A 20,706-nucleotide genomic window follows, 5' to 3' on the forward strand; every position below is an offset into this window, starting at 1 on the left:
GGCATTTATTTGACATACTGAGTTCTAAGCTGACTTTCTCCTGCGTATATCTGGCTCTAGTAATATATAGTTCATGCAATGGTAATAACATTGCTCAGACCATTACCCTACCCATCCCAATATTTGCAAAGTATAATAACTACCACCTATTAAATACCTACAGAGTGCCAGACCTAGATTAGGTACTTTATACAAATATTATTTTATCACCACAACTCAATTAAATACTACCCTCCTTCCAGCTCTGAAAGAAATTGAGACTCAGAGAGGTAATGAGTGCCCATAGATAGTATGCAAGTGGCAGAATTAGGATTTAAATCCAAGTCTACCAGACTTACTGCTGTGTCCCAAGTAGTCGCACTTGGAAATACAGGGCTAGATCCATGACTCCCAACCCCACACTCCCCCCCCCCCAAGAAGTCTATGACATCCAAGGAACTTCCAGATGAACCCGGGGACTCCTTTGAGTCACCAAGAAATAAATCTGGAATATGCAAATACTGACCTAAAAAATGTTCCTCTGGCTTTCAAATGACTCCTTGATTTCCTTCCTTGCTTCTGGTTAGCTCTTCCTGCCATTATTCCTATTGCTGAGGTATGGGAATGGGGAGGCACCCAGTATCTTCCAGAACTAGTCCAGTGCTCAATCCATAGGGACTTTTATTACACTGCTAATAACCTAGCCATAATGAGTGAGAAATTAGAAACTGTCAAATATGCTGAAGAGTAGAGATTTTCAACACAGTAATGATTTATGGAGTGCCCACTATAAGCCAAGCACTTAGAGAAACAAAGATTCCCAAGAGCTTTCACTGTATAAAGGGAAAGATCCTCAGAAAAAGAATGATTCTATCAATAGAAAGTGAATAAAATAGTTGTGGCATAAACATATACAATGGCATATTACTCGGCCATAAGAAAGAAATGGAATCTTACCATTTTGACAGCATGGATGGACTTAAGTGAAATAAATCAGATATGGAGAGATACCATATGATTTCACTCATACGTGGACTCTAAAGAACAAAATAAACAAACAAACAGAATGGAAACAGACTCATAGATAGAACAGACTGATGGTTACCGGAGGGGAGGGGGGTTGGGAGACTGAGTGAAAAAGGAGGATTTAGAAGTACAGCACAGGTTAGTAGTTAGAGAATCGTCACGGGGATGAAAGTACAGCACAGGGAATACAGTCGTCAATAGTGTAATAACTGTGGTGTCAGGTGGGTGCTGGGATATCGGGGGAACACTATGTAAAGTACATGATTGTCTAACCACTGTGCTGTACACCTGAAACTAACACAGAATAACCCTGCATGTCAACTGTAATTGAAAAATAAAAACCTTTTTTAAAAAGGGCAATTCAAAGTGTGATGCACGACAAGTGGGTTATGTTTAAAGAGAGGTGGCAGCCTAGAAGAAAGGATGGCCTAGAGGCAGGAAGACATAAGAGCTAACTTTTGATTCAAGGTGTAAGGCTCGATTCGAGTGAGTGAGCGATTCGAGTGAATCGCCGGGTAGGTAGAGGGAGAAGAGCACTGCCCGATGGCCGGGCAGGTAGAGGGAGAAGAGCACTGCCCGATGACCGGGCAGGTAGAGGGAGAAGAGCACTGCCCGATGGCCGGGTAGGTAGAGGGAGAAGAGCACTGCCCGATGACCGGGTAGGTAGAGGGAGAGGAGCACTGCCCGATGGCCGGGCAGGTAGAGGGAGAAGAGCACTGCCCGATGGCCGGGCAGGTAGAGGGAGAGCACTGCCCGATGGCCGGGCAGGTAGAGGGAGAGCACTGCCCGATGGCCGGGCAGGTAGAGGGAGAGCACTGCCCGATGGCCGGGCAGGTAGAGGGAGAGGAGCATTGCCCGATGGCCGGGCAGGTAGAGGGAGAGCACTGCCCGATGGCCGGGCAGGTAGAGGGAGAAGAGCACTGCCCGATGACCGGGCAGGTAGAGGGAGAAGAGCACTGCCCGATGACCGGGTAGGTAGAGGGAGAGCACTGCCTGATGGCCGGGTAGGTAGAGGGAGAGCACTGCCCGATGGCCGGGCAGGTAGAGGGAGAAGAGCACTGCCCGATGACCGGGCAGGTAGAGGGAGAAGAGCACTGCCCGATGGCCGGGCAGGTAGAGGGAGAAGAGCACTGCCCGATGACCGGGCAGGTAGAGGGAGAAGAGCACTGCCCGATGGCCGGGCAGGTAGAGGGAGAAGAGCACTGCCCGATGGCCGGGCAGGTAGAGGGAGAAGAGCACTGCCCGATGGCCGGGCAGGTAGAGGGAGAGCACTGCCTGATGGCCGGGCAGGTAGAGGGAGAAGAGCACTGCCCGATGGCCGGGCAGGTAGAGGGAGAGCACTGCCTGATGGCCGGGTAGGTAGAGGGAGAGCACTGCCCGATGGCCGGGCAGGTAGAGGGAGAGGAGCACTGCCCGATGGCCGGGCAGGTAGAGGGAGAGCACTGCCCGATGGCCGGGCAGGTAGAGGGAGAAGAGCACTGCCCGATGGCCGGGCAGGTAGAGGGAGAGCACTGCCTGATGGCCGGGCAGGTAGAGGGAGAAGAGCACTGCCCGATGGCCGGGCAGGTAGAGGGAGAGCACTGCCTGATGGCCGGGTAGGTAGAGGGAGAGCACTGCCCGATGGCCGGGCAGGTAGAGGGAGAGGAGCACTGCCCGATGGCCGGGCAGGTAGAGGGAGAGCACTGCCCGATGGCCGGGCAGGTAGAGGGAGAAGAGCACTGCCCGATGACCGGGCAGGTAGAGGGAGAAGAGCACTGCCCGATGACCGGGTAGGTAGAGGGAGAGCACTGCCCGATGGCCGGGCATGTAGAGGGAGAAGAGCACTGCCCAATGACCGGGCAGGTAGAGGGAGAAGAGCACTGCCCGATGGCCGGGCAGGTAGAGGGAGAAGAGCACTGCCCGATGGCCGGGCAGGTAGAGGGAGAAGAGCACTGCCCGATGACCGGGCAGGTAGAGGGAGAGCACTGCCCGATGACCGGGCAGGTAGAGGGAGAAGGGCAGGTAGAGGGAGAAGAGCACTGCCCGATGGCCGGGTAGGTAGAGGGAGAGGAGCACTGCCCGATGGCCGGGCAGGTAGAGGGAGAGGAGCACTGCCCGATGACCGGGCAGGTAGAGGGAGAAGAGCACTGCCCGATGACCGGGCAGGTAGAGGGAGAAGGGCAGGTAGAGGGAGAAGAGCACTGCCCGATGGCCGGGTAGGTAGAGGGAGAGGAGCACTGCCCGATGGCCGGGTAGGTAGAGGGAGAGGAGCACTGCCCGATGGCCGGGTAGGTAGAGGGAGAGGAGCACTGCCCGATGGCCGGGCAGGTAGAGGGAGAGGAGCACTGCCCGATGACCGGGCAGGTAGAGGGAGAGCACTGCCCGATGGCCGGGCAGGTAGAGGGAGAAGAGCACTGCCCGATGACCGGGCAGGTAGAGGGAGAAGGGCAGGTAGAGGGAGAAGAGCGCTGCCCGATGACCGGGCAGGTAGAGGGAGAAGGGCAGGTAGAGGGAGAAGAGCGCTGCCCGATGACCGGGCAGGTAGAGGGAGAAGGGCAGGTAGAGGGAGAAGAGCACTGCCCGATGGCCGGGCAGGTAGAGGGAGAAGAGCACTGCCCGATGACCGGGCAGGTAGAGGGAGAAGGGCAGGTAGAGGGAGAAGAGCGCTGCCCGATGACCGGGCAGGTAGAGGGAGAAGGGCAGGTAGAGGGAGAAGAGCGCTGCCCGATGACCGGGCAGGTAGAGGGAGAAGGGCAGGTAGAGGGAGAAGAGCACTGCCCGATGGCCGGGTAGGTAGAGGGAGAAGAGCGCTGCCCGATGGCCGGGTAGGTAGAGGGAGAAGAGCACTGCCCGATGACCGGGCAGGTAGAGGGAGAAGGGCAGGTAGAGGGAGAAGAGCGCTGCCCGATGGCCGGGCAGGTAGAGGGAGAAGAGCACTGCCCGATGGCCGGGTAGGTAGAGGGAGAAGAGCACTGCCCGATGGCCGGGCAGGTAGAGGGAGAGGAGCACTGCCCGATGGCCGGGCAGGTAGAGGGAGAAGAGCGCTGCCCGATGGCCGGGCAGGTAGAGGGAGAAGAGCACTGCCCGTAGTGAGGACCGCAGAAGTGAGGCAGAGATGTGAAAATGCACAGCATGCTGAAGGGCCAGTTTCTTTCATTTAATTAAAATAAAATAACGTGCATGTATCCCCTCCTTTCTAAAGCCAAGGGGGGAGGCTGGGCAGTAAAGGAACAGAGTGCCTGGAGAAGAAAGGGCCTCCCCTGGAGCCTCTCTCACCGCAGGGGTTTGGATCTCTGCTGTCATCAGAGCAGAGAAGTTACTGGGTCCTCATAAATTGCTCTGATGCCTGCCTCCCAACCCAACCAGCGGCTTGTTAACAAGCAGCAGCTGCTTATCCCTCCACCTTAGTCATGCACCCTGTGAGCTGCCAATGCTGGGAGCAAGGAAATCAGAAGCACAGGAACAGAGAAGCAACCAAGGCTGTGCCCAAGATAGAATTTCAAAGCAGGTCATCTTTCTCAGCTGCCTGAAGCATAGGCTGGCCTCAACTCTTTAAAGAAACAGGCAAATCTATTGACTGCTGTTCTCAGCCTGCTTTCCTTGTCAATCCACATATGGGCCCATTGAGACTTTTGTCAAAAATTATTGTTTCCTCATGTTATCCCATGAAATCTTTTTTATTTTAATGGGACAGGCTCGGAAAAGTTAAGGAACTTGCCCAAGGCCACAGAGCTAGCATATTAATAAGGTCTAAAGAGTAGGTCACCGTGACTCTAATTTGTGCGCTCTCTGTGCTGTACCACCCTGCTAGGTACTTTTGGGAGTGTCTACGTATCCACGTACAGGCTCATTTATTGTTAGAGGATTGGAGCACGCTGTTGGAGTGGCACCAGGGGCTCATACAGTGGTCCCTCGTCTATCACAGGGCGTAGGTTCCAGAACCCCGCCATGATAGGCGAAAATCCACATACTGGTGACCTTATATTTATTTTATTATGTATATGTTTTTTAAAGGTTTTATAAATCCTCCCCACACTCTTATAAACCTTTCCCACACCCTTATAAACACTTCCTATACTCTTAAACACTTTCTACATTCCTAAACCTAGGTAAAATCCTGCAATATAGCAAAAAATCCACGATACAAAATTAGATATATGCAATTTAAAAATCTGTGATACAGTGAGACTGCAAAAAGTGAACCACGAATGGTGAGGGACAACTGTCGCCCACACATGCTGCCTGTGGTGATAATGACATTGACGTGTGTAGAACTGGCCCTATGAAGGGAATACACAATGAAAAGTAGTATCTTGTTTTTAAACTCAGACTTGTTAGAAGAGGAAAGAAAAATCTGGCTGTCAAAATGGTGTGTTCTTATAAGAAAATCCACAAACATGCAGGCAGAAGCACAGTAGAAAATATTTTGGGAACAATAAAAAAAAACAATATAATATAGAGATGATGAATTATAAAATTATACACACGAAACCTGTATAATTTTATTAACCTATGTCACTCTAATAAATTCAATAAAAAATAAAGTCAATCAGAAAATAAAACAGAAACGTCTTATTTGTTGAGTCATTTCAATTCAATAAGCATTTATTTAGGGCAATGTCTGTGCTCCAAGAACAGGGATAAAAATATGAGCAAGACAATTATCACCTTCAGGGAACTTTTGAGTGAGGGAGGCTGATCTAGAAATAACAACACTCCAATCGAGTAAGTATACTCGGGATTCAGAGGGAGCACTGAGGGGGGAGCAAAGCATCCAGGAAAAACAGACACGGAAGGTGGCAGTTAAGCTGGTCTGAAGAGATGCCCAGCTAGGAGAAGGCATTACAGGAAGGGAGAACAGAACGTGAAATCAAGTCCAGAAGTAAAACAAAAACACATGCTATATTCTGGTAACAGAGAACAGCTTGGTGTAGGTGACTCAAAGGGAGCAGCAGGACATGAGGCAGGAAGGCGGGGGCCAAATTATGAAGTTCAGTGTGCGACCCGGGGCCTTGTCAACTGTGATCACGAAACACAGTGGTCTGTGGACTGTAGCTGGCCATGATGAGATAAGAACAAAAATTAAGAGTATTTAGATATTTTATAGCAATTTAACAGAGAAACGAGTGTCCTTTGAATTTAATAAAAATGGGGCTTGTGTGGTATATGTCTTTTCTTTTTTTTCATAGCTGTAGCACCTTAGTTGTTTATTGATTGCTTCCTTTTAAGTGCCTTGACCAGAGGGCTCCAGCCGAGCCAGTGACCCCTTGCTCAAGCCAGCAACCTTGGGCTTCAAGACAATGACTTTTGGGCTCAAGCCAGAAACCAAGGGGTCATGTCTATGATCCCACGCTCAAGCCAACGATCCTGTGCTCAAGCCAGATGAGCCTGTCCTCAAGCCAGTGACCTCGAGGTTTCGAATGTGGGACCTCAGTGTCCCAAGCTGCTGTTCTATCCACTGCGCCACCACCTGGTCAGGCAGTGTATGTCTTTTCTTAAAGTGTATGTATGTATATGCATATATATATATATTTTTATTTTTTTTTATTTCATTCATATTATTAGTGAACTGGGAAATATTAAAACTGGTTCTTCACCACACAGACTTTGAGAAACACTAGGTTTACAATTAATGCTTCCCTAATATAAATGTTAAAATAGAACAGAGGCTTTGAACACATACTGCCAAGTTGGTCTTAGGCAGACACTACTGGTTGCCTATCCTATAGTAATAACCTTACTTTCCTTAATTTACGGAAGTCTGATTTTGCTTTGGCAATTTGTTGAGGAACATGGGCTTCTCCCCCAATTGCCAGGGCCTAAGATAAGACTCGTCAAAGCAAGCATGAGATCTCATTCCCCCGAATGGTAACAGATGTAAGAGTAGATGTGACCAATGAGATATGAGGAAGTGCATATGGGAACTTCTGGGAAAACATGCTCCCTGTTAAAGACAGTAAGAAGGCCTGCTAACTTTCATCCTGGCTTGAACACAGTTAAGTGATGATATAATGTTTGAAGTTACCATAGCCATGAGATATGATATGCCTAAGAATGAGAGGCATAAAGAACAGAAAAAGAGATAAACCGCAGTTCTTGAAAGTATCACTGAGTGTCTCAGACCTGGAACTTTTGAACCTCCAGACATTAAGATGTTGCTGGTATTCTGATACTTGCAGTTGAATGTCTCCAGATTCAGATGGATGTCCCAATGGATTTCCATAAGGACTATTCAGAGAACAGTTCTCTGGACATGATTGTCTCAGTCAATGAAAACTTAACATTGGACTACTTATTATGTTCTAGCAACAATTTTCTCTCAAAATTTCGAGTAAACTATAAGAGGAATTACTCCTTTGACTCCTTTGAGCCCTGGCCATATAGCTCAGTTGGTTAGTCCATCATCCCAAAGCACAGAGGTTGCTGGTTTGATCCCTGGTCAGGGCACATACAGGAACAGATCAGTGTTCCTGTCTCTCTCCCCCTTTTTTCTCTCACTAAAATCAATCAATAAAAATTAAAAAATAACAATTAAAGAAAAAACTCAATTTGACCACTCAGGATGACCTGGTTGTTAAGGAAACAAGATGGTTTAGTGCAGGGGTCGGGAACCTCTTTGGCTGTGAGAGCCATACAACAACCCTTGTACGTTATGCATTATCCAATAAAAATTTGGTGTTGTCCTGAGGACAGCTGTAATTGGCTCCAGCCACCCGCAACCATGAACATGAGCGGTAAATGGATTGTAAAACATGAGAATGTTTTATATTTTTATTATTATTTTTTTAATTAAAGATGTCTTTGAGCCAGATGCAGCCATCAAAAGAGCCAAACCTGGCTCACGAGCCAGAGGTTCCCGACCCCTGGTTTAGTGGAAAACGCGCTACCTACTCAATATCCATATACCATCTTTGCTATAACAGAATTCCAGTTTGTTCTGATATCTAACCAGGGAGGTGGGGGGATTCTGTTTAAGCCAATCAGCATAAGACATTCTGCTGAAAACTCTTATTGGTTCATAAAAATACACATAAACCTAATTGGCTCAATCAGACTAAAACAAAGAGAGAAATCATGCCTTGGGAATGACTTCTCTCTTCTGCAACACTTGAACAATAAAGTACATGATTAGCTTCATCAGACCTAAGAGAGCTCAGTGATAAAAACTTGAGCCTTAGGAGGCATTGTTGAGCCTATATTATTGCCTGTAGAACTTGCCCTAATGCTGGATTTCCAGTCAAGTGTTTCCCTTGATGAAGATTTTCTATTACCATATTTCCCCATGTATAATATAAAACACACCTTAATTTTGGGGCCCGAACTTTGAAAAAAAAAATGTATTACATAAAGTTATTAAACTCTGAAGCAGAGGTTGCCAGGTTGATCCCAGTCAGGGCACATACAGAAAAAGATCAATGTTACTGTCTCTCTCCCTCCCTTCATCAATAAGTAGAATTAGTTTGACTAGGTGATGGTGCAGTGGATCGAGTGTCAAACTGGGATGCTGAGGACCCAGGTCAAAACCCTGAGGTTGCTGGTTTGAGTGTGGGCTCATCCGGCTTGAGCCCAAAGGTCGCTGGCTTGAGCAAGGGGTCACTGGCTTAGCTGGAAGCCTCTCTTCCCCACATCAAGGCATGCATGAGAAGCCATCAATGAACTAAAAGCACCGTAACTACGGGTTGATGTTTCCAAACTCTCTCCCTTGCCTCTCTCTAAAAAATAAATAGATTTAATTGAATTTAAAAAAATCAGGTGAGCATTTCAAACTAGCAAAGGTTGAAAAAATTAACCTTGCTAAGAGTTTAGAGAAATAGGCACTCCCAGATACTAAGTCACAAATGGGCACCCCTTTCTAGAGATCAGTGAGGCAGTACTCATCTAAAGCCTTGAAAATGTGCAGAGCTTCTGGCCCGTCCTTGGCTAAGTGATTAGTAAAAGACATTTGTAACAACTTGCCTATGAACCTTCCATTGCCATGTTGTTATGGAAAAAAATAAATAAAAGAGTATATACATGCAGAAAAAGATGAATGCCAAGCAGGTTGTCCAGAAGTGGTCCTATTGTAGACAGGTGGGATTTCAGGTGACTTCTTCCTTATATTTCCATAAAAACAACTGACAAAGCAAAACACTACCCTCCCCCACAATCAGAAATATTTTAGGTATCTGGTGTGTATCCTATTCAAGACTAAGACCCAATTCCTAGAATGGTATCTGACATAGAGCAGGTATTTCATAAAACATTTAATGAATAAACATACAAACAATTGGGAATTGGTTAAATGATAAGTCACAGAATGGATTTATATCATACATAGCTGACACAAATCACACTGTAGAACTAGCACTGATGGTAAAATATATTAAGGGAGAAAGGCAATTACTATTATGATCTCATTAAAAATAGTGTGCAAAAATGATCTTTTATTTTTAAAAATATGTAAATGCATATGAAAGTATGGGACAGCATATATCAATAATTAACATTGGATAATAAGGTTATTAATTTTTGTAGTCCCAGAATATATTCAAGCAGAACCAGGATAATCATCTGCCAAGGATCTGTAAGTTGGTTAATTATCTGTCTTAGGAGTCCAAGATTCTATTCTTCACCTAGAAGAATGCTCAAAAAACTACAAAATGCTTTTTTTCTTTCAGATGAGAAAAACAGGCCAAAGAGGCTCTAACTTCTTTGACACCCATAGGCAGCTGTTGAACTGAAGGCTATCACACTTCAAAGCCATGCTCTTTAATAAAAATGAATCCAATCCTAAGGAATAATTTAATTCAGCTTCTTTATTTTATAAAAGAGGCAACTGTCCCATTACACAATGACATATAAACAATACATATTCTCTTATTTATGTTCCTCAGTTATCTTTTGTTGAGATTTAACTCAATTTCCTTAAAGGCAGAATATAATCTATTGCTTGATTAGCCCTTAAGCAACTAACAGGACCACAGGGTTGCTATAGTTAGTGAACTACTCTCTACATTTTATTCCAGGTATCACTACAGCATAGCATAGAGCTATTTCATTAGTGATTTACTGGTACTACTTCAACCTCTGGCTTGGTCTCTAAGTAATGAGACAATTCTCTCTGGCCTCGAAGCATTAAATATAAGGTCTACCGGAAAGTTCTGTCCATTTCTATCACAAGTTTAGACACGTAAGCACATGTTTATTTGGTGCATGTGTGCCTCTCTATTATCACTTAATGTATACATACTGACGTAGCAAATTAACTAAAACAAAGTTGATTCACGTTAGTCTTATGTGTGAAGTGATATTGTACCCATGGCTACTGATAAAGTTCATTTACGCTACTGTATTGTATACGAATTTCAACAAGGAAGAAATGCTACAGAATCATGTAGAAATTTATTGAAAGTGTTTGGTGAAGGTACAGTTTCTGATAGGACATGCAGAAGATGGTTCAAAAAATTCGAAACAGGTGATTTCGACCTTTCTGATAAGCAACGTTCTGGCCAACCACCTTTGATCGATGACGGTGTTGTTAAGACCATGTTGGAGCAAGATCCTTTTCTGACAACATCGGAGATCGCAGAAAGGCTTAATTCAGCTCAGCAAACCATTTCGGACCATATTCAGAAGATAGGATAGGTGTGGAAATATATTATTTAATAAAGTTTATTGACGGTAAGAAAAATTTTTATCTTGTTTTATTCCAAAAACGGACAGAACTTTCCGTTCGGTAGACCTTATATATGATCCTGATCTGTCCTAAAATGTAATTAGCCATCTATAGATTAATTAGGCCAAACAATTGAGATCTTCCAAGCCAAGGTATCTGAATGTGGTCCAAAATTTAAATAAATTACTTTCCCAAAAGAGAGAACTAGTAATGAACAACAGTAAGAATTTAAAATAGTAAAACTGAAAGCTTGTCTAGTTCTTGCCTTTAAGAAAGGTAAAAAAAACCCAGAACTGTAAGTGAGATTCTATGGCTACTATTCTTATTACAAATTGGCAAAGGTTATTTCTTACTCCCATGCACTTGATTTCAGAGATTTCACTGGATGAGTATCTGCGTTCTCCTTGAAACAAGTACCAGAGTTCCCAGAATGACACAACATAAGACATTCATATTACAAGATTTATTTATTCTATACCCTTTAAGAAAAACAAATAAGTAAATACCATGTGAGGATGTGAGGAACACAGATACAAACACACTTGAAGATTTTTGACCAGGAAATTTTCTTTTTTTTTTTAATAAATTATAAATACTTTTCCATTCATCAAAGCTCATTAAAGAACTCCCCAAATTATGAAATCATCTTCATTCTTCAGGAATTATTCATTCACAGAGCAGACAGACCACCTACAGAAAAAGATTTCTTTTAGAAAGTCAGATTTCAAACATCAGGCCAGACCTATGGATTAGGGAACTTAGACCACTATAAATAAGAGGCTCGGCCAAGTACTACTAATTGCCTGCCACAAAAAAAGTTAGGAAATGAAAGGTCCACATTTTAAAATTCTAGTTTTCTCCAACTCAAAACTATCTCTGAAACTGTTCAATCCATTGCATTGTTAAATGTTAAGAAGTCTTTGTTGAAGTAAACACTATGTATTTATTTTCTCAAAAATATCTTTTCAAAAAGGCATGGCAGTTTATTTTTAGATATTCAAGATTTGCCAACCCCTCTCTGCTGATTCAAGTATGTTTGGCAAAGACTGCGTGAAGTGAAAGGTAGAAGGTCAGCTCTGTAGCCAACGCACTTTCTGTGGAAAGTTACTCACTTCTACCCAAGGGTAAAATATGGGTAACCCTCTGAAATTCCTTTGTAAAGATCAAAAAGGGAGAGTAGCAGAGGACAAGGCTGCTGGTCTAGTCAGGCTTCTCTCTCACCCACCTCCACCCCGAGTCTGTCTTTATCCCAGAAAACAAAGTACAAGGCTAAAAAGGTAACCAGGTAATTTGGGCTGGCCAACTCTTCAAATCTAATTGAAGTGTTTCTCTCATCTAGCTATTCTTTCTATTTGGTTTAGAAAAGATAAGCCTCATCGACAATATAACATCTAAACTCTCCATTTTCTAAAAGGCTCAAAGGAAAAATATAGTTAACGTTTGAGCAGGGAAGAACCAAAAATGAAGCCACTCAACATTTCAAGGGACAGCAGTCCATAGCAAACATTATATATATATATTTTGTGTGTGTGTGTGTGTGTGTGTGTGTGTGTGTGTGTGTGTGTGTGTGTGTGTGAGAGAGAGAGAGAGAGAGAGAGAGAGAGAGAAAGCCTCTGAGTGTATCTGTGGGTATAAAGTCCTTGACAGAAGAGATTCTGTCCTTCTCATGTTGGTTTTTTTTTAGGATTCTGAACAATAAATATCTATTAAATGAATAAATGCTTGAATAGTAGAAATAACCCTTTATGGATTTTCTCAAGATATTTTCATGAATAATCAGTTGCTTTTGTGTGTGAAATCAGCGTATTTTAAGCATATTTCAACCTACTATCAAGTTTAAACTTAAATACTGAGTATAACCACCACTAACTAGTCTTCTAATTTCTTTCAATGATTTTAGCTCCCAAACTGAGTTCTCCAGGTTCCTTCTGAATCCTAAAGGCAGAATGATACTAGCTGCCGTTTCCTATTTACATTTTTGAGCATATCTAAGCTCCTCTGGTTTCTCTTTCAGTGAAAGAAGCAGTCATAAGGCAGAAGTGTTTAGAACTGCCACCATCACATGCCTAACTTTCCTTAGGAGTAGTATTCAAGTCTCTGCCTTGCCACTATTAAATCTTTCAATAGTTCATATTTAGAATTATCCTTTCTACTTCTTCAGCTTAAGCCACTGGTTCTTGAAAATTACCTAGGAGTTTCAGCCAACATGTGCAGATCAGGGCCCAGGCCTGTGAATTTTGGAAAATTCCCCTCTGGCTGAATGTAGCCTCTTTTTATATTAAGTTCCAACCTACTGATTTCAAAGTACAATTAAGACCTACATTATTTAGGAAATACCAGTATCTATGAAGGTTTCTGAATTATGGAACTTTCATGATCATTACTGAGAAGACCTAAGTTTGTAAAATACTTTCCCTTTGAAACTATCCTGAGAAAAACATGATCTAATAATCTGACATATCAATTTAATTAAGTTTCCACTCATAACAGTGCATGCAGTAGTGTTAGATTTTACCCTACAGCCAATGACCTGGTTTTATACACCTGTGCATTTCAACAATAGGTCTAACAAGCATTCATAATACAGTTTTATGATTATAGAGCAAGACTAGGTGCTATCCTAGAAGTGAAAATGTCAATAAAACCCCATTAAGTGCAAAGAGCGAAGTGTAAGTGTCTGTGATTTGGGGAACATTAAAGAGCTTACTAGTTTTAATTCCACCATCTATCCCCTCAATTTTAGCAAGTTGTTTCTGACTTCCCTGGTCCTCCGTTTCTCCCAGGGTTGGGGAAGCCGGACACCTGCTACTCTTCCAAATATTCAGGCCCTATGTGGGTTAAGACCGCTCTTCCAACCAGAATTCAAAAATACATTATTAGGTCATATATTCAACAGACCTCAATTAAAAGTCTGCTATCCACAACTCCCAAGATATGGGATATTCTTTTTGGTTTCTACTTGACAGTTTACAAAGCCTATTCATACATACATATATCATTTAATTATCATAATGACTCTATCAAGTAATTTGGTCATGTAAACTTTGTTTTACAAATGAGGAAAAACTAAGGTTCAGAAAGTTAAGGACTTGCCAAAGAGCCTATAAAATATCAGTTAAACATCAGGTATTCTAAATTCAAAGCTCTTGCATTCTTTTGTACACAAATTAAAAACAGGAATCACTCTCACTGTTCCAATAACATAAGAAAACAATGATATCTCCTGGTCCTTGTGAATACATGCACTTACAACAATTTCACTACCATTGGAATCTACATAAAGTCCACGAGAAGCATCTGATGCTCCTAAAAGTAGCATTTTTAATTTTTCCATTGATTTGAGAAAGAGGAAAAATGGGGGGGGGGAGCATCAACTTGTTGTTCCATGTCATTGTGTACTCACTGGTTGCTTCTTGAACGTGCCATGACCAGGGGTCAAACCTATGACCTCTGCTGCTTTGGGTCAACACTTTATATTCATTGAGCCAGTTGCCCAGGGCCTAAAATTAGCATTTTAAAAAATAACCCTCTTTATCAAGGCAGGCATGGACCTAGTCAACAGCTTACACAACTGACTAGCAAGAGAATTCAATTATGAACAAATGTGGAGGAGAGACTGTTGCATGATATAACTATCTGTCCTGCAAGCTAGACCTGGGCCAGAACAGAGGTTGCTTTCTAGAAACTCCTTTATAGACTGACCATAACTGATGTTCACTCTGACATAAACCAGCATCCCTCCCTTACCTCCTGCTACGTGCTGCTTCTTGGAACAGGCTGTTGTCCTGACCTGGTCAGGGACGTAATTTTCTGTACCTGGCAACACTCATATTCTAGTACCCAAGACTATGCTCCCCTTTACCCTATAAATTTTCAGCATCTGGCAAGGGGTGCAGGGATCTACTTTGTCTTGCAGCCACCCTAGACAGGCCTGTATGTACGTTCCCTTTAATAAACTCCATTAACAACCAGACTGGAGTGGCCAGCCTCATTCTTCGGTCTCCCCCCACCACCACCACCACTTAGGGAAGTATATTTGCAGTCTCAGGACTTTCCCCTGGGTCTGCTATACTAACTTTGACCCACAAAATCTGAGATAATGAACATGTGCTATTTGAAGCTGCTGGGTTTGTAATAATTTTTTGTGCAACACAGAAAACCAATATAAACAATTCTTTAAAAGTAAATATGCCCTGGGCAGGTAGCTCAGTTGTTTTGAGTATTGTACCGATAAACCAAGGTAGCGGGCTCAATCCCCAGTCAGGGAACATACAAGAATGCATAAATAAGTGTGGAACAATAAATTGATATTATTCCTCCCTCCCTTTTCTTTTCTCTCTCTAAAAAAAGAATTCCAATAAAAAATAAATAAAAGTTAAATATACATTTAACCATATAATCAAACTATTCCACTGGTAGCAATTTACCCAAAAGAAAACACATTCCCCCCAAATTATTGTATACTAATGTTCATAACATCTTTACATGTAACAGTTCAAAGCTGAAAATAATTCAGATGAATAAATTAATGACACCCACAGGGCATGGATGACTCTCAAAGTGATCATGCTGAGTGGGAGTAACTGACAGAAGAGTAAATGCCACATAATTCCATTTAGATGAAATTCCACGAAATGAAAACTAATCTAATGGTGACAGCAGACTGACTGTCACTTGGGGATGGTGGGTCAGGCAAGGGCAGGAGGGAGAGATTAGAAAGCTCATTTTTGGGGTGAACATGTTCACTATATTGGCTGTTTCATGCTTGTAAACATAGGTCAACTTACCAAATCATACACTTTAAATATGTATAATTTATTATATACCAATTAACCTTCAATAAAGCATTTTATTTTTTATTTGTTTTAATAAAGCAGTTTAAAGATGTAAAAAAGAAAACCATGCACAAATGTTGAGATTCCCTGTCTTTAAAAATAATCAGCTCCCCACCCAAATTTACTTATTTTATAAAATGGTTTACCATGGGATTTCTTTAAATAACCATCTAATCTAAAAGACATGTGAGTATCTCATGTATACACACAGTAGGTATCATATATTTAAATCATAAAACTTATGATTCTCTTTTTATAAATAAAAAGGTAAAGTCCAGAGAGGATTAATGGCTTGATGAACATTAAATGTAGCTGAAGTTAAACACATGCGAGGCTAGACATCAGGAAAACGAAAATTAGTCTGAGGACTTTCAGCCGACACTGTCTACACAGTGATACCTCTTATCTGCTTGGGACAAGCTCCTTACCCCTCCTTCTGTACAGCTCCACGCGGAACACTGGCTGTATGAGAAATTCCAGAGGCAGGAAGGAGGTGAAAGGGAAAGAAGCCAGGCTCCCTATTACTATTATATTGGTATGTGGCCTTAGCATTATCTCTCAGCTATTATTAAGTTAAAAGTGGTGGCGTGACATCGATGGGAGGGTCCAGGGTGGTGGTAGCCGGGGAGGGGAGACGGTGCCATAGGCACACAAAGCGGAGGGAGTCTTCCTGGACACGGTTCCAATTCTGGTCCTGCTAACCCAACTCAAGAATCATTTCATATTTATAGGACTTATTTTCCTCATTTATTTATTCATTTAATTAAAAATCCTCTAATGAGCCTACTATGTGCCAGACAGTATGATAGGTCCTGGGGATATGACAGTGAGTGACACAGAAAATTCCTACTCTCTGAGGTCACATTATAGGTAGAGCAAAATATACATCAGGGGTCCCCAAACTATGGCCCGCGGGCCACATGTGGCCCCCTGAGGCCATTTATCCGGCCCCCGCTGCACTTCCGGAAGGGGCACCTTTTTCATTGGTGGTCAATGAAAGGAGCACATTGACCATCTCATTAGCCAAAAGCAGGCCCATAGTTCCCATTGAAATACTGGTCAGTTTCTTGATTTAAATTTACTTGTTTTTTATTTTAAATATTGTATTTGTTCCTGTTTTGTTTTTTTACTTTAAAATAAGATATGTGCAGTGTGCATAGGGATTTGTTCATAGTTTTTTTTATAGTCCGGCCCTCCAAGGGTCTGAGGGACAGTGAACTGGCCCCCTGTGTAAAAAGTTTGGGGACCCCTGATATACATGATCAATACATACATAACATGCAGGCAATGGTGTTAAGAATAAAGTAGTCACTAGTCACATATGGCTATTAAAATTAAATAAAACTAAAAATACGGTTCTTCAGTTTAACTACTCACATTGCAAAGGCTTAACAGCTACATATGGCTCACGGCTACCATACTAGAGCGTGTAAGTACAGAACATTTTCATTACCACAGAGAGTCCTCTGGGACAGGGCTGGAAGACAGTGATGGGGAAGGGATGCTACTTTAGATGGAATGTTGGGGGAAAGCCTCTCCAATAAGGAGGGATTTGAACAGAGACTTGAATGAAGTGAGGGAGTGAATCAAGTTGCTATCTAAAAGAAGAGCTTCCAAACAAAAGAAAATCATTCAAGGTTCCTTTCAGCATTAAAATTTAGATTCAAAGTTCTTTAAAAAAATGGTCTGAGGTTTTAGTTATCAGAACTTTATTAGAATAAAGTACAGCATCAGAAAAAAAGAGCAAAAATTCCATTTCTGTTTAGCAGAAGCAATGCTTACACGTGTTGCCTACTCTTATTTAAAAGAAGCTCTCACTAAAGACCCACAACATTTGAATCAAGGAATAGAGAATGTTTTCCTTTTAGTTCCTTTGGGTCACACAACTGAACATTATGAATTTCCTAAGCCATAGGTCCCCTTCTGACTCTACCACCATAACTCTACAGGTTTTTGTCAAGCCCTTTCTTGAAAGCTAGATTCTCACCTTTGCAAATCCACTGAGTGCCTCTCAGTTCATTAGTATCGCTTCTTCCCTACATCAGGAACTTGTTATTTTTAGTGCTACTTCAGCACCTTAGATTAACCAGGTGAACTACCTTGTAGATAGAATGTTGCCCAAGGACTGCGAAATCTGTGAAGCAATAGAGAAATCTGAAGCAATGAGCCCAATAGGGGTACCATGCTCACCATTCATATCTTAAATCCCAGGGCTCTCATGCATTCCTTGTGGGCCTCAATTAGATGTCCACAGTGCTCTTCTCCTTTCTCAATGATGCTACAAAACAAAATGTACTTGTTAACTAACAAGTAGGCATTAAGTACATTAGTAATAAATAAGCATGCATAAATAATGACGGGGAGTGAGGCAGAACATGAGTCTGATGGAATGTAGCTGGAATTTAAAAAAAATGCTATCACACCTGGCCTGTGGTGGCGCAGTGGATCAAGCATTGACCTGGAATGCTGAGGTTACCAGTTCGAAACCCTGGGCTTGCCTGGTCAAGGCACAAGCAACAAGCAAGCAAAGAACAATAAAATGAAGCAACTATGAGTTGGTATTTCTTGCCCCCACCCCATAAAATCAGTAAATAAAATCTTAAGGAAAAAAATACTACCACAGCAAATTGCTTTTTTTTTTTTTTTGGCTCTTATGATACTGCCATGCTCATAAATATGTTTCTATACAATTTATTTTAACTGATTTTAGAGAGAGAGGAAGGGAGAGAGAGAGAGAGATAGATAGGAACATCAATCTGTTCCTGTATGTGCTCTGACCAAGGTTTGAACTGGCAACCTCTGTGTCAGGGTGACCAATCCAGCTATCTGGCCAACGCCATAAATATGTTTCAAAGATAACTAGGTTGTTTTGTTTTATTTTGGAAGGGGGAGTTTGATTAAAAGTTATAAGTATGCATATCAAATATCGCCTCTAGTCTATATCCAAGGCATAATACTGCTCTATAATGAAATAAACTGGGTGAATAAAATATTTACATTAATTAAAAGACAGAGGACTTAATTTTTGCCTGCTATCATACTGGTATTAAATATTTTGTTTTCTCCTATATAAAAATACAACTAAATAAATCTACTTCTAATCACAGGACACCCAACAACATAAACAGCAACCAAGAACTCTCCCCTAATGAAACCCTCTCATAATGACCAGAAACCTTTCCACTTATAAAATTCATGAAGTAAAGACTAGGACCACACAGCTTAGTTCTAGGGCCTGAAAATGTAGTCTTTAGCAAAGAATCAAGTTAAGCTAAATTCAATTAGAAGTAAAAACTTCTGACTACAGATAATTGGGGAGAAGTCACAGTGGTCTGAGACAATTAATACAAAAGTAATTTTAAAAAAGGGTAGGCTCTCTCCCTCTATCTAACCCTACACATCCCTCAAATAAAGCTCAAGGGCTGCCTGAAAATGAGAGTGACTGTCTGGGATGGTGAGCTCCTTATGAAAGTAACAGCTAGTGTTCCTTGATCATTTATTGAATACTATAAATACTGTGCTAAGCACCTGATGTGGTTTATATCATTAACCCTTATAGTAACCCTGGAGACAAAAACTATTATTAGGCCCATTTTACAGACAAATGAGACAGATACATTAAATAATTTGCTCAAGGTCACAAAGTTGGTGGACCAGGATTCAAACCCTGACTCTGGATTCCAGGCTCTTAATCATGACACCATACTATCTGAATGTTCAACAAGCACTTACTGTTACTATGGAGGCTATTTCAGTATAAGACTGTAGTCTTTTGTGGAGGAGGAACAAACTTTACCTTCAAGGTTCTTCTGGCTGGTCTAATAATCAAATAGGCTTGAGACATTAGCAACAGAAAATAAACAATGCATACATATGTATGGAAATCCCACACACATAAGAGAGTCAGAGAACCCACATTCAGGAGGGGTTCAAAGATAGAAAGGGAACACGGATACATAAGATATCCTGAGCTAGAGATGCGATAAGGTGCCTTAGGGGCTTCAAAAGGTCATTGTGAGATTTTAAAAGCTGATGCTTATTAAACAGTTTATCCCACCCCATAAAAAGGTCAAAAGAAGTTATTTCTGATAATCTTTTATGGGTAAGGCCCCTGATTCAAGTTCTTCTAGGTAGTTAAGGGGGTGGGGTGCAGTCTCTTTTGCCCACAGCTAAATTTGCCATTAGCTCACAATAATCTGCAAATCATAGAAATATATATGTTGGGGTGACTTGTTTAGAACTTCCACTTCCAATTCTCCCTCCACAATATTATTTGCGAAATACTAAATATTAATAAAAAGCAATGAGCTCTTACAACTCTTATTAACCTCATCACGCCGCTTAAGATATCTTTGTTTTTCATCTAAGGACAAAAAAAGGGGATGGAGAGCGGTATACATTCACATTAACTGAACATTCCTGCTAATAACGGAGGCTGCACAAATGAAAACAAAAAAGAAGCTTTTGTGGGTTTCTGATAATCTAGATGTACTATTCTGAACACTACGATGTCACCTAACCGTCACAGACTGTTGATTTTTAAATTATCTACCTAAGCGGGGGAAGGGAAGAGGTGAATTCTTTAGTACTGTAAGAAATGTACCCTATGTTCTACTACGTTAAATTCTGGGAGGCATTCCCAGAAAATTTTTACTTTTCGGTATAGCAATTGCTGGTATAAGTCTCCATTAACTTAAAGCGCCATTAATTCAAGTGGCAAATTTGCCTATTTCTACATCTTCCGACCTAAGGTATGTTCAAAAACTCTCCCTAGGAAGAATGAGTGTGTAGAAGCGAGCTCGCGCCGATTCGTCCTCTCGCCCATCCCTTCAATCCGTCTCCCGCCCGAGCTGCGAGCTCAGCCCACAGGACAGTCCACAGCGAAGCCCAGTGGGCTCAGACAACCCCAAAGAGCGCCGCTCCAGCAGGGGAGGGCCAAGGCCCGCCCAGGCCGGGCAGGGGGCAGAGGCACCGGAAGGCGGCGCTGAACCCGCCCGCTGCCCCCTCCCAGGCAGCTCACTGACCACGCATCGCGCGCCTTCTTAGTCTCGGGGCAGGCGCAGCAGGGCTTCAGCGGCTTCTTCTGCGTCTCAGAAGGGGCAGGGCTTGCGGCCGCCACTCCCGGCATCGTGCAGACTGAAAGCTGGAACCAGTAGAGACTCCCTCAACTCTCCCAGCCTCCGCAAATGCCGATTTACCGCTGTCGCTTCCGGCATCCGGTCTAGAGAAGGA

At 42.6% G+C, this 20,706-nt stretch overlaps 1 protein-coding gene across 2 annotated transcripts in view; it reads right to left on the reverse strand.

Annotated features, from left to right (window-relative positions):
- Positions 1-20,706, reverse strand: part of COX17 (cytochrome c oxidase copper chaperone COX17) — a 66,253-nt gene extending 45,547 nt beyond the window's left edge. The window contains exons 1-3 of one of the 2 annotated variants that reach the window (XM_066347548.1): positions 20,499-20,705; positions 17,665-17,752; positions 11,088-11,329 (exon numbers count right to left, since the gene is read on the reverse strand). In XM_066347548.1, coding sequence (XP_066203645.1) covers positions 17,668-17,752; positions 20,499-20,602 — 189 coding nt within the window. In that variant the 5' untranslated portion in view covers positions 20,603-20,705 and the 3' untranslated portion in view covers positions 11,088-11,329; positions 17,665-17,667. Of the gene's footprint in view, positions 1-11,087; positions 11,330-17,664; positions 17,753-20,498 lie in introns of those variants that run through there. The other variant, XM_066347549.1, reaches the window with a different exon arrangement.

The sequence above is a fragment of the Saccopteryx leptura genome, chromosome 8 (assembly GCF_036850995.1).
Source record: "Saccopteryx leptura isolate mSacLep1 chromosome 8, mSacLep1_pri_phased_curated, whole genome shotgun sequence".
NCBI classification, from domain to species: Eukaryota; Metazoa; Chordata; class Mammalia; order Chiroptera; family Emballonuridae; genus Saccopteryx; species Saccopteryx leptura.